At 53.8% G+C, this 14,102-nt stretch overlaps 1 protein-coding gene across 1 annotated transcript in view; it reads left to right on the forward strand.

Moving 5' to 3' along the window:
• Window positions 1-4,552: 4,552 nt before the first annotated feature.
• zswim5 (zinc finger, SWIM-type containing 5) overlaps window positions 4,553-14,102 on the forward strand; it is a 31,401-nt gene continuing 21,851 nt past the window's right edge. Inside the window, exon 1 of the mRNA XM_048989622.1 lies at window positions 4,553-5,095. Within this exon, the coding sequence (XP_048845579.1) occupies window positions 4,612-5,095 (484 nt within the window). The 5' untranslated portion in view covers window positions 4,553-4,611. The remainder of the gene's footprint in view (window positions 5,096-14,102) is intronic.

Genomic DNA, 14,102 nt, shown 5'->3' on the forward strand with positions numbered 1-14,102 from the left:
AATGTTGCGTATGCACAGAGCCCTCTGTGGCCCGGTCCACTGTGTGCTCCTAACTAGTGCATTGGATTCCCCCCACACTCCAGCTCTTCCTCAGTGTGGTGCCTCCTCCCCAGTGCAGTGGCTCCTCCCCAGTACACCGGGTCCTCCCCAGTGCAGTGGCTCCTCCCCAGTGTACCGAGTCCTCCCCAGTGCATCAGGTCCTCCCCAGTGTACCGAGTCCTCCCCAGTGCATCAGGTCCTCCCCAGTGCAGTGGCTCCTCCCCAGTGTACCGAGTCCTCCCCAGTGCAGCGGCTTCTCCCCAGTGCAGTAACTCTTCCCCAGTACTCCAGCTCCACCCCAGTACAGAGCCCCACCCCTCTCCTTTTGGGGGCATGTACCCCCCGTGGACGCCACATTTCTCATACCACATTATTTTGCACATCGCCAAACATGCTTGTGTAAGTTTTCCTGCTGATGGGCAGCCACTTGACCTGAGATGCATAATGGGAGATTTCAAAACTGTGGGGCATTAAGGAATATGTGCTGACAATCAGATGCCCATAGGCGATAACAGGCAGCGCAGCGTGACGCACACTGAGAATGTGGGAGTTTCACACTGTAGTCCTGCTCTCTCCTCAACAAGTAATCAGGGCCTGTCAGAATGTGGCCGTCGTCTTTGCCCTGATGTCTGACGGGGAGACACTGCTCCTCCAAACTGGCGGGAGGACAAAAAGAACCAAACATTTCACTGAATTCAGCAGGCGACAATCTGACCAGGCTTGTCTGGCACCATGTGTTGGATCCGATCCCAATATACTTTGATGAAATGTTTTTTAGTTAACCAGCAGATACCCAATATGACCTGAATTTATAAATACACTCAGTGACAAAAAAAAGTTAAGCATCCTGAAGTACTGGTTCAGTTTGGATCTAATTCAGTACATGTGCAGACCAGCGATGGGCATGTAAATGATGCGATTTGCAAGGAGCTGCCACGTCTAGTCACCAGACACAGAGGACGCCTGGTAGACGCATTAGACCGCATTACCAGCACGTGACAGTTTGGCAGGAGTCGCATTGTGGGTTTGCGTGACATGATGTACTATAGTGCAGGTGCCCAGCATGGGGGCATGCAGATGTTATAGTCGCCCCATGTTGGAACCAATGGGCACATGAGGGCACCCACACACGTTGTGAAGGTTCTGGATGCCCAAGACAGACCACACCAATGGAGGATCTTCGTATTGTGTGCCAAGCATTACAGAACCCCATGACATCTGCATCCCATAACACCGTTAACACCGGCGCAGAGACAAGGAGACATGGAATGATGTGAGTGGCAATGGACCTCGGTTCTGCATTACCATGGATTACTCTTGCGTGAATGTATGGCAGCATCGAGGGGAGAGGACCAATCCTGCCAATGCTGTGGAGAGACACACGGGTGTTACTCCTGGCATCATGGTGTGGGAAGCCAGAGGGTATGACATCATGGTGTGGGGAGCCATAGGGTATGACATCATGGTGTGGGGAGCCATAGGGTATGACATCATGGTGTGGGGAGCCAGAGGGTATGACATCATGGTGTGGGGAGCCATAGGGTATGACATCTCAGCGTTGGGAGCCAGAGGGTATGACATCATGGTGTGAGGAGCCATAGCGTATGACATCATGGCGTGAGGACCCAGAGGGTATGACATCATGGTGTGGGGAGCCATAGGGTATGACATCATGGTGTGGGGAGCCAGAGGGTATGACATCATGGTGTGGGGAGCTATAGGATATGGCATCATGGTGTGGGGAGCCATAGGGTACAATTTCATTTGATTCTGAGCACAGTGTACCCTGTGATAAAAAACACAGTGTAAATACTAGTTAAAACATCTAGCACTGTAAGTGGCAGGAGAGCACAGACAAAAACAGACCAAAAGAACGATGTCAAGAAATTGTAAAAGCTGGTTTCTGACTCGTGATAATTTGCAGATAATGTTGAACCCTGGAACAAACCAACTGTGTCTACTGTCCTGCTCATACAGCTGTCATCCAGATCTATGTTTAAATTTTGCTCATTTAGAAATTAGTCTGATTGTGACAAACTACCAAGAGAATGCTGCAGTTCATCCTATTTACCAGTAGGAGGACACTCCAGGCATCTTGACAGGCAACCTGCCTGATCTGTCAGGAATGAGCTATTTTGTTTCCATGGGTGAACCCTGTGAGGTATCAATTGGGGAAGCAACCACCTTGAATAGCCACTCCTCTGAAATCCAGCCTCTGCCTTCACTTGGTCTAAAAAAGCTGCAAGATATTAATTATTCATGAAAATGTAAATTAGAGCAAACAAACACCAGTCAGCCTCAGCAGACCAGAGAGCCAGTGGGCTTGTGTAACAATTCCTGTGTCCATCAGTTGGAACTTCACATATAGTTCATGTAGTCCACAAAATCACCCTGGCAGCTGACATTCAGTTTCTATGGGTCAGTCTGGGGTGTCATGTGATATCGGTGAAACCATGCCTGCTCTTTTATTAGTGTAGAAAGATTGTGTTTCTGACAGTGATCCTGGGTCACTTCGTACCTATTGTATGAAATCGCCATGCTTAACTTTTATTAGCCAGTCCCACTGTAGCACTCAGGAGGCATTGCTACAGACTTTTAAGAAATGAAAATACAGGCTGTGGCAGCACTGCGCTAAACTGGGCTTCAGTCTGGTTCACTGTGATGACTCGTGCTTCAGTATGGTTCACTGTGATGACTCGTGCTTCAGTCTGGTTCACTGTGATGACTCGTGCTTCAGTATGGTTCACTGTGATGACTCGTGCTTCAGTCTGGTTCACTGTGATGACTCGTGCTTCAGTATGGTTCACTGTGATGACTCGTGCTTCAGTCTGGTTCACTGTGTTGAACCGTGGTTCAGTCTGGTTCACTGTGATGAACCATACTTCAGTCTGGTTTACTGGGATGAGCTGCGCTTCAGTCTGGTTCATTGTGATGACTCGTGCTTCAGTCTGGTTCACTGTGTTGAACCGTGGTTCAGTCTAGTTCACTGTGATAAACCATACTTCAGTCTGGTTCACTGTGATGACTCGTGCTTCAGTCTGGTTCATTGTGATGAACCATAATTCAGTCTGGTTCACTGTGATGAACCATACTTCAGTCTGGTTTACTGGGATGAGCTGCGCTTCAGTCTGGCTCTCTGTGATGAACCATACTTCAGTCTGGCTCTCTGTGATGACTCGTGCTTCAGTTTGGCTCTCTGTGATGAACCATACTTCAGTCTGGCTCTCTGTGATGAACCATACTTCAGTCTGGTACTGAGCTACGTTTCATTCATGGTCATTGTGCTGTCATTAATGTGCTTCAGGCCATTTCCCCACAATTCCCTGGTTTCCCTCTGGGTCACTCTGACTCTGCACTTCATCGACGTGACAGAATATCCTCCTGAACATCATCTGCACAGAAGCAAGACGTATGCATGCCCGAGGAACAGTGGACATGATGGACAAAGAAAATATTGATACACCCAATTGGGAATATCAAACTATCGTACATTTTCCATGACTGTGAAGTGAGAACACAATATCATCACAGAATGGGAATAGTATTAATTCATGTCCACAGAATCACGGCTGCTTGTCCCAACCACTTTTGTGGGCTTGTGTTTGGTGAGGTCGGTTCATCAGTGTGGCTCATTTTCTTTCCACTGTAAGGTCTTGGACTAATTGAAAATACATTTAAGTAATAAGACATCTAATTTTTTTATCGAGTTACCTTAATTTATGGGATTACACTCAATGGCGCATTTATATGCAATACGTCTGGCGTGAATGTGACGGGAGGCTGAGATTCACGAAGCAGCACCGAGGCGTCATTAGAGCGTGCATGTGAAAGGAAGCGGACACTCCGCAAAGGGGACACTCATTCCGGCTACGCTGCGTATTGCGCCCATGTGTATTCGCTGCTTTGTAAACACTCAACTGTTTAGAGCATTTGCATGCCGCCGGTGGCGTGTGGGCAGCATTAAAGGAGCGGAGATGAAGGGGAAATGTCGTGATTATGCACAGACGAGCCGGCCATCAGCCCATATTGTTCACATAACGCAAAGCGAAGTGACCCCGCTTCCTTCTCGTCTCACTTACTGTAAATGACCCGCTGTGTCTGCACATCATGACGTTAAGCCACGGTTAATTATTGTCTGTATCACTACGACATTTCTACGTGTATAATTATTAAAATTACTATCAACAATAATTAAATAAAAAGAATAAACTGACAATAATAAGAACAATTGTTATTAGTGACGTTCTTTAATTAGCAATTATTTGTTGTTGTTATTATTATTATTATTATTATTGTTGTTGTTGCCGTCGTTGGATATCACCGCGATCCCATTCCTTATCACCCGGTACCGCCCCGGTCCGTCCGGTTTGCTGCGTCTCTGCCGTCGGGTGGGGGTCCGCATCTAGCCCGGCACACTTTGCCCCCCCTTTACATTTGCGCCGCGCGCTCGGGGGAGGGGGTCACAGGAATGCGGCGCGCTCGCGGCGGCGCTGACGCACGCGCTGCCCCCCCCAGCCGCCGCCGCCGCCTTTCCCAGCCTCGGCTCCTGCTCTCAGTGTTAATCTGCTAGCCATGGCGGAGGGACGCGGAGAGATACCGCCTCAGCCGCCGCGCCGCTCGTCGCCGGCCCCAGCCAGCAAGCGGCCGTGTCTGCGCCCGGCCCCGCGTGGCCCGGGACCAGGGCCGGGGCCCGGCTTTCCGAACTGCCGGCTCCGGTGCCCGGAGTCGCTGTTGGACTGCGCCGCCAAGGCCGTAGCGGAGAAGTGGGCCTTCGAGCGGGTAGAGGAGCGCTTCGAGCGGATCCCGGAGCCCGTGCAGCGCCGCATCGTCTACTGGTCCTTCCCCCGGAGCGAGCGGGAGATCTGCATGTACTCGTCGTTTCAGTGCCGCGGAGCCAGCGAGGACGGCCCGGTGACGGGCACCAGCGTTCCGGCTGGGTCTGGGGCCGCCCCCGGCGGGGTGTCCGCGGCGGCCGGAGCCGCCGGGGAGGGACTGCCTTTCCGCAGGGGGATCCGGCTTCTGGAGACGGGATGTGTGGAAAACGTCTTACAAGTGGGTAAGTAGCTGGGAGCTGGGGGGGGGGGGGGGCGCCGTGTGCTTTTACGCTGGTAAAGTTTGGCTCATCGTTGGGAAAACTTGGCCGCTTTTGGGTTTAAATGCCCCCGTTTTCGGGCTCCGTACGCCGGCCGGACGCGCACCGCTCGTAGCTTTTTAAAATTTAAAAGGCTCCACTCGGGCTGCAGCTGCGGCTCGCCGCACGCAGCCGGCGTCGGTCATCCGGGGCTGCTTTGACACGGACGCTCGGTTCCTACTTGTTATGGGGTAATACTGTTTATTTGGTATTAATATCGGGTTTATTTTCTGGAGGATGAACTGAGAACGGGACGACTATGATTACTCGGCTGCAGTGTCTGCTCTGGCCGATCTGCCTGATCCGACTGCGGTGTCTGCGCCAGCTGCGGTGCCTGCGCAGTCGCCGTCTCTTTTACGGGTTACATTCTTTCTTGTCACAAAGGCCGGCGGCGTGTTAATAACGCGGTGTTTCGGTTCACAGTTACACCGCGTCCGGCTGCTGTCGGCCTTCGCGGCGACGCTGCGCTGGTGAAACCGGCCCGTATAATCCGCTTTGATCCCTCCTCCGTCTTTTGTTTATTTGCTCCTGTTAGCGAAGACAAAGGGCTCCTACACGACCTGATGGGCTCACAGTCGCTTCTCTCCTGGCCCGTCCTGCCGGTTTTCGGGAGAAAGCGAAATCTGTCGGGGTTTTTGGTGTTTGACACTAGGGAAGGGGGACAATGGCTGGGGAGTGTAATGACCCCTGGAGAGGAGTGTGACCCCCCCCCCCACGCGCACTGCTTCTGGTGTGTGTGTGTGTGTGTGTGTGTGTGTGTGTGTGTGTGTGTGTGTGTGTGTGTGTGTGTGAGAGTGAGAGAGAGAAGGGCTCTGTGTCTCACTCGCTAATTGCGCATTTATCAAGATGAACTTTATTTACATCCACTTCTGTGCCTTCACTCCTCTGAATAAATCAGTCGCTCATTTCTGTTGTTAAAGGGAAACTTGTGGTTTCGTAAGGCATGGAGTGAAACATTCGCAAAGCATAAATTGAATGTTTGGATTGAGGTGTTTAAATACAAGGGGCAGTAAATTAAGTTTCTTGTTGGCCGGTGGCTGTGAGGCACTGGCCCGAATCCACGCAGGCCTGCATTTATTGACTGATGGACGGATGGATGGACGGGCAGGGGGACGGAGGAATGGGCAGGCTGGCCTTTATTGCTCTGTGCTTTGGGGGACGAGCTGCTCCCCTCCGTCGCTGACTAACCAGAGAAATCTTCTGGCCTGCACTGGGCTGTGATGTGTGCTCTCATCTTTTTTTTCCATTTTTGAGCTGCCTTGAATCTGACTCACTGATTAACAGAAACATCAAGGTAAATACTCCCCCCCCCATGTCTTCTTAAACCCTCTGCCGCTTTGCATTCAGGCCCTTTACTTTAGCACTGTGCACTGGACGCAAACAGGGAATTACTGCTTGGAAGTGCCCCCCTCCCCCCACAATAAAGCATGTCCAGCGGCTGAGCCTTAGACCCTTTCCTTTTCATGAGAATAACTCTCAGTCCTTGTCAATACCCTATAGCCTTGGGGGGGGGGGGGGGCACATACAACATAGTGACTCCCATTTTGTCTGCACAAAGATCCACTGTGTGGCTTTAAATCCGAGCCGCTGACAGGGTGAGAACGTCCCTGTAATATGGTAACCGAAGCTCAGCCTCACAGGACCCGCATTAAGATGCCCTTCTCTCCACACCTTGAAGCAAACAGTAAGCGCTCACTTTCTTCTCGGAAAATGTGCCTGATGGTATAGCTGCAGGCGGATTCCTTTGGGTTTTTATGCCGGCGTGGATTTTTATGCAGGGGATTCAGAGAAGAGCCGTTCTGTCTCGCTGAAAGGTGCTTTCATTTGCAGAATGGCATATTTTATAGAGCAGCGGTATATCGGCTAATGTTTAGTGGTGGGTATTCGACTGGCGGTCGAGCGGGCAGCAAGAGTGACGGTTAGCCTGACCTGAGCGGAGCACAGTCATTTCTGGCACCGGAGGAGGTGTGATCACGTTCGAAAAGCGCAAATGTCGCTCTGACTGGAAGATGTTGGGCTGGGTGGCGGTTTAACATTTCAGCAGTTCTATGTTTTATTTTTTTTCTTTGCAACTGTCTGTCTAGTTTAAGGGCAGTGTGCAGTGTTTGTCTGACCACATTCTCATTTTGAGAAAGAAGTTGGACTTGGAGATTTTTCTTGATGTCTGAGTGCCCAAGAATGCCCATGGCAGCTGAAGCGCGGAGGCAGCATCACCGCTGGGCGTGACTGTCGGCTGAGAATGCCAGGCCGTTTGCTCATGGCTGCATTTGTGTGCAGCCTGTGGGCCTGGGTTCGGTCTGAGGGAGCAGCAGGCAGCCTGAAGCTCTCCTGCGTTTGCTGTTACTCCTGCTGCTTTGGGAATTATGCTCAGGGCTCTGTGCTGGGAGCTGAACCTCATCTCTCCCCCCCCCCCCACTTTCCGCTGGGCCCCCCAGCTGTCACTCCCCACATGGCATCACCTGACGTGTCGGAGTGTCAAACTTCCTCATGGGGCTCGATCACGCCTGAAACAGCTGTTGTTAGGCCCCAAATTGGGGACTCCGGCCCCGTCCCGGGTGTGGCCGGTTTTTGTCTGATATTGCATGAAATCCAGTCTTCCCATGTTTCTTGGTTGCACAGGCAGGGATGCTTTCCTGTGTCCTGTGTTCACAACGGGACGGGATGAACGGGCTTCACCCAGCACGTGGCATATTTTTGGAATGGAGGGTTTGTTCTCCGATCTGGGACTTATAAAATTCCAGTTCACCTGTGTTCTTTGATAAATTATCCCTTTGTTCATAGAAAATGCCTCCAGCTGTCCTGCGGCATGGTCCAAGGCTGCGTGCGGCACGTGTGCGGCGAGGAGATTTTGTAATGAATGGAAATGCAGAGCAGTCCCAAGAACCTGGAAGCGGCTGAAGCACGCATGTAGCACTAATGGTGCTAGCTGACTAGCAGGGAGAGAGTGAGTAAGATCGGCGCTGCAGTACAGCAGGCAGGTGAGAAGTAAAGAGGCCATGTGAGCAAGAACTGAAGGAACAGCGCAGCACCAGGGTGACGAGGCGGGTGTCCAAGTCAAACCAAGAAAGGCTGAGTAACCTGCAGCAGAAAAAAGGCATTGTCAGCCATCACCAAGCATCCGTGACAGTGGGTGAAGAACCCTAACCCACAGCACAGTGCCCTACACACACCGTCGGCATCAAGGCAGCAGTCTGGCACCACACACAGGGCGAAGCCCGAGCCCAGGCTCAGCATCAGTGGCTCCCAGCAAGCAGACCACCCCATCTCAAGATGGCCACCCACCGCTCCACACAGACCTCGCACCCCCACCCCCCCCCCCCACGTCACGTCACACACAGCCTCGGGCCCCTCCCATGCCGTGCAGCACACACGTGGGTTTGGCTGTGTGTGATGTGGTATGAGGAGGCCATCTTGGAATGGGTAGCCTGCTTGTTTAGAGCCACTAAATGCTGAACTTTCCTTGGCCTGTTTAAGGTCACTAGGGACAGCTGTCGGATCTCAGTGCTTTATGCCCAGGCTTGGAGTTCGCCCTGCATGTGGCACCACGTTGCCACCTTGATGCTGAGCCTGGGCTCGGGCTTCGCCCTGCGTGTGGCACCACGTTGCCACCTTGATGCTGAGCCTGGGCTCGGGCTTCGCCCTGCGTGTGGCACCACGTTGCCACCTTGATGCTGAGCCTGGGCTCGGGCTTCGCCCTGCGTGTGGCACCACGTTGCCGCCTTGATGCTGATCCTGGGCTCTGACTTCGCCCTGCGTGTGGCACCATGTGTCTGCCTTGATGCTGAGCCTGGGCTCGGGCTTCGCCCTGCATTTGGCACCACGTTGCCGCCTTGATGCTGAGCCTGGGCTCTGGCTTCGCCCTGCGTGTGGTACCATGTGTCTGCCTTGATGCTGATCCTGGGCTCTGACTTCGCCCTGCGTGCGGCACCACGTTGCCGCCTTGATGCTGAGCCTGGGCTCTGACTTCGCCCTGCGTGTGGTACCATGTGTCTGCCTTGATGCTGAGCCTGGGCTCTGACTTCGCCCTGCGTGTGGTACCATGTGTCTGCCTTGATGCTGAGCCTGGGCTCTGGCTTCGCCCTGCGTGTGGCACCATGTGTCTGCCTTGATGCTGAGCCTGGGCTCTGACTTCGCCCTGCGTGTGGTACCATGTGTCTGCCTTGATGCTGAGCCTGGGCTCTGACTTCGCCCTGCGTGTGGCACCATGTGTCTGCCTTGATGCTGAGCCTGGGCTGGGGCTTTGCCCTGCGTGTGGCACCACGTTGCCGCCTTGATGCTGAGCCTGGGCTCTGACTTCGCCCTGCGTGTGGCACCACGTTGCCGCCTTGATGCTGAGCCTGGGCTCTGACTTCGCCCTGCGTGTGGCACCACGTTGCCGCCTTGATGCTGAGCCTGGGCTCGGGCTTCGCCCTGCGTGTGGCACCACGTTGCCGCCTTGATGCTGAGCCTGGGCTCGGGCTTCGCCCTGTGTGTGGTGCCAGACTGCTGCCTTGATGCTGACGGTGTGTGTAGGGCACTGTGCTGTGGGTTAGGGTTCTTCACCCACTGTCACGGATGCTTGGTGATGGCTGACAATGCCTTTTTTCTGCTGCAGGTTACTCAGCCTTTCTCGGTTTGACTTGGACATCCGCCTCGTCACCCTAGTGCTGCGCTGTTCCTTGAGTTCTTGCCCGCATGGCCTCTTTACTTCTCACCCGGCTGCAGCACTGCAGAGCCGATCTTACTCACTCTCTCCCTGCTCGTTAGCTAGCACCATTAGTGCTGCACGCGTACTTCAGGTACGTCGAGGTTCTGGGGGGCTGCCGTGCATTTCCATTTATTACAGGATCTTCTCACAGCTTATTTTGTGTCTGCAGTTGAAGCTGATTGGCTGACCATCCTGAAGGGGGCGCCACTGTCCACATGCAGCCACACCAGCTGTTCCCCACTCCCTGCTCCCTCTGTGACTCGCTCCTAGGTCTTATCGGCCTGTGGGATTACTGGGTCACGCACTGTCGCCCAGCTGGACAGCAGACTCTTGTTCTCAGACACTGGGAGGGGAGGGACCTTGCACCCCCCCCTTTCTGGAGAAGTTGGCTTAGCTTATGAGGTCACTGGCACACTGTGCCTTTTCGGTCTGAGTCGTGCCCCCCATGCCTGTGTTTCTTTTCCGTACAGACAGAAAGCGGCATTTTGGTGCTGTGCGCCTGCGAGGTCGTCTCTGCGAGGGGCACACCTGTCCCTGTGAGCACGTTTTACTCCAATTCCAGGGAATAATGCTGCTAATTAGACATTCAATTGTGTAATTGGATACTTTTGGTTGTCAGATCTAATTATACAGCAGCTTTGTTCAGAAGAAAGTTGTCCTGATTGCATTGTGATTGAGGACGTGGGGGCGATGTACAACGAACATGCCGCAATCAGTAACATCCTGTGTGTGTGTCGTTCACGGCGGCTTCCGGAGTGTTCCACTGTCGATTGGTAATATGGGGGGGGGGTGCATGTTTGACCACTTTGCTCTGAGGGCCAGGTAGGCTCGCACTCCGTGAGGGGGGTGTGAGAAGGGGAGACGGGGGTCATAGCACCAGAAGGAGGCCATTCCAGCATGTCTTGCCCCGCACCTCCATGTCTGTGCTGTAGTGGCTGTTCTGCATCAGAACGCCCCCCCCATCCCATTTGGCTATGCAATCACCCAGAAGGATTCCATGTTAATTGCTTGACTGGCTCATTAGCGCCACCAGCAGGACCGAGTCTGCAACCTCTGTTTCTGGCGTGATCTCTGCCTCTCATGGCTGCCATGGTGACCTACCCTGCCTGCACCTTTGGGGCAGCGCAGAGACATTTTGGCCACTGTCTGCACCCCCAGCAGCTCACCTTTGTTCCTGCTGTATGTCTCTGCACCTCTGGATGGCCCCCGTCACTGTCGCAGGATGTGGCTCCCTTCAAAAGGTCGAAAATCAATGCCCCACCCTCCAGACTGGTGCATTGCAGGTTAAAACCTCTGATTGAGTTTGTCAGTAACAAAGTTACTGCTCCACACCCATCCATTCGTTCCCTAGGAGACGAGTGGGTGGGGGCTAGAGGGGGGCCTCACGAACTCCACTGCAGACTCATCCGTCCTCTGGCGGGTCTCTCAGCCACCTCAGTAGCATCAGACAGAAGCATATGCTAGTGTGTGTTAGCATGTCAACGCTGGTGTGCAGATGGAGGTATTGGGGGTCAGAGCAGGAGTCAGGCCTGGGACCGCAGGGGCACACTAAGGGTCTGTGTCAACCTGGCGGGGAGCAGGCTAGGCTTGGCAGGCGGTGGGGTCAGAGGGGGAAGAGAGTGGCTGGAACCCTCCGACTGGACGACTGATAGATGTGGGCCAGGGGTTTGGCGTGGGGTTCCTGGGGGGGGATTGATGGGCAGGGTGGAGGGGATTTAGCCTGAGTCAGCTTTCCATTCCCTGTTGTACTGAAGAGCCCAGTCCTGCCTCCCCCCGTCTTGCGTTCCTTGAGTGGCACACAGGGTCCCCTCTGTCCTCAGGCCTCGCCCATTTGTTCACATCGCCTTCTCCCTCATGGACCTGTGTTGACTGAACGGGAGAGCATCCTAGCTGCCCCCTCTCCAGTGGGGTTTGACGGCTGTGATGTGCTCCATGGCGGCAGAGGCTTGAGTGCAGAATTAAACTTTGCGGTGGGTGGTTTAATGATGTAATTAGATCTGTTGGTGGCAAGAGAGCACAGAAACAGCTGTGTGGGGGGGGGCTGCTGCGGGACCAGCTCTGCAACGGCGACACGTATCTCTGCCACATGAACTGTCTTTGTTTGACACGTGAGCCGTCGGGACCCACGTCTAAGTGCCTCCAGGTTACTGTTGTGAATAAAAAACTGAAATTTCATAAAGCTGCGCCTGCTGTGTGTTTTAAACATGACTTTGTCGGGCCGCTGTTGAATATGACGGCGTCCCCCATATGTGATTAAACTATGTGCGTCTTACACATGCAGGACTTTTACGAGCGGCCTGTACAGCCAGCGAGTCCCTAATTAACGCGCAGACGGGACATTGTCATGGCGACATGGTAACTCAAGCCGGCATGCTCGGTTGCGCCGGTCGCATTACTTGCGGTGAGTTGCCGGGCCCACAGATGGCCACAGTTTGGCCCATTATGAATATATAAGCAGCCACGGGTGCAGCTCAATTAGCTGATTCCCCGTGTGGCGGCTCGGGGCCCAGACTCCGAATGCAGCCAGGGCCTAATTAGATTAAAGGAGCCTCTTAATTAATTTTGGAAGGTGCTCTGCAGTAGGCAAGGCCTTGTTTTAGGCAGGGCTGGGGACCGACCATGTGTGTGTGCACCCTCCCCTCCCCACCTCCAGGACAGAGGTAAGCTGTAAGGGGAGCTGTAAAGCCATGTCATCTCTCAGACAGCGTTTCACTCGCTGGCACTCGGGTACAGTGACGCTGAAGATGGGATGCAGGGGCCTAGTGTGGAGCTCGGAGTCAGCGCAGGGATGGCTGTGTGTGGGGTGGGTGGCTGGGGGAGGCTCCTCTGCCTATGACTCCGCATCACCCATTTGTCAGGACTGTCAATCTACCTGGCAGAAGCTGTCATTCAACCCCATAGCGGTATTCCAGTGCTGTACTGAGTTCTCAGCTGTGACCTTCAGCGGGCCCACTGACAGTATCCTGACGCCACACCCCACGGCACCCTGCCCCCCGACTAAACCCCTCACACTAACCCTAACCCCATGGCATCCTGTGTATCGTGTGTGTGTGTGTGTGTGTGTGTGTGTGTGCGTGTGCGTGTGCGTGTGTGTGTGTGCGTGTGTGCGCGCCTGTATGCCTGTATATGTCTACATCGTCATAAGTTACTGGAAAGCAAAAGGCATAAACTAACAGTATAATAACTATGTAATGAATAGGCCTCCTGCATTGCTCATATCAGGCCCACATAACTTATGTCAAAACTGTGGATTTGGCTTCCGATCGTCAGGGTCTGGATCTGGTGTAGAGCATGGGGTCCCTCTCCCCCCCACATGGCCCTGCTGATCTGGGCCATTAGGCAGCCGGTGGTAGACGGTTGAATGGACAGATGCCTGCTGGGGTGGGGGGTAAGCCAGCATAAAGCAGCCGCCTGCAGCCCCTCCTTCATTAGTCTGGGGGGCGGGGCCACACCACGATGGGGGCTGGGCTGTGATTAATGTGCGTTGTAGCTGGGAGCTGGTCTGAGCACAGTTCGGCTTCTGTCCCTCCCAGTTGTAGTCTTACGGATGGTGGCCCCCCCTCGACATCAGTGTTGCCACTCCAAGATACTCTCAGGAGGTGGTGATGACGGCAAAACCCCCTCACACAACTCAACCCCCGGATGACCAAGTGGCCTTGTGAAGCGTGCAGGCTTGCACTGTGACTTGGGAGTCACTGTGTCCTCCAGAACACATGTGTGACCCGGACTGCTGATCCAGCTGAGTGGAGTCAAACCACCCAGTGGGGTTAAACAGTGCGGCCCCTGGCAGGCCCCAGAGGCCAGTGTTTCGCCTCCCTACTGGGGCTTTAATTCCCAGAGTAATGTCAGGAATGTTCACGGCTCCATCTCGCAGGTTCCCGTGCTGGCCTTTGAATGGAGGGTGATTGAAGAGTTCCCTGGCAAATAATCACTTTGATTGGAGTTTTGTGCCCTCATTGTCCACCCCCCCCCCCCCTCCGACGTGACTCAGGGAGACACTGGCGTGCTATGGATGTTTTGAGGGAACTGTGAGTTGTGGCCCAGCAGGACCAGGCTGCCAGGGAGACATGTGTAAGAGCTGCCCAGGATAAATAACATCCATGGAGCTTTCCGGACTGCCATTTCCTGGTTAATGCTACTCCGTGGTTCAGCTGCAAGTCCATCCTCTTACCCCACCCTCAGACAATGCAGCGGGGTGGGCCATATCCAATTAAACATTAAACAATTAAATATTTCTATTCATAA

Source organism: Brienomyrus brachyistius, chromosome 21 (genome assembly GCF_023856365.1).
Source record: "Brienomyrus brachyistius isolate T26 chromosome 21, BBRACH_0.4, whole genome shotgun sequence".
In the NCBI taxonomy this organism is placed as follows: Eukaryota; Metazoa; Chordata; class Actinopteri; order Osteoglossiformes; family Mormyridae; genus Brienomyrus; species Brienomyrus brachyistius.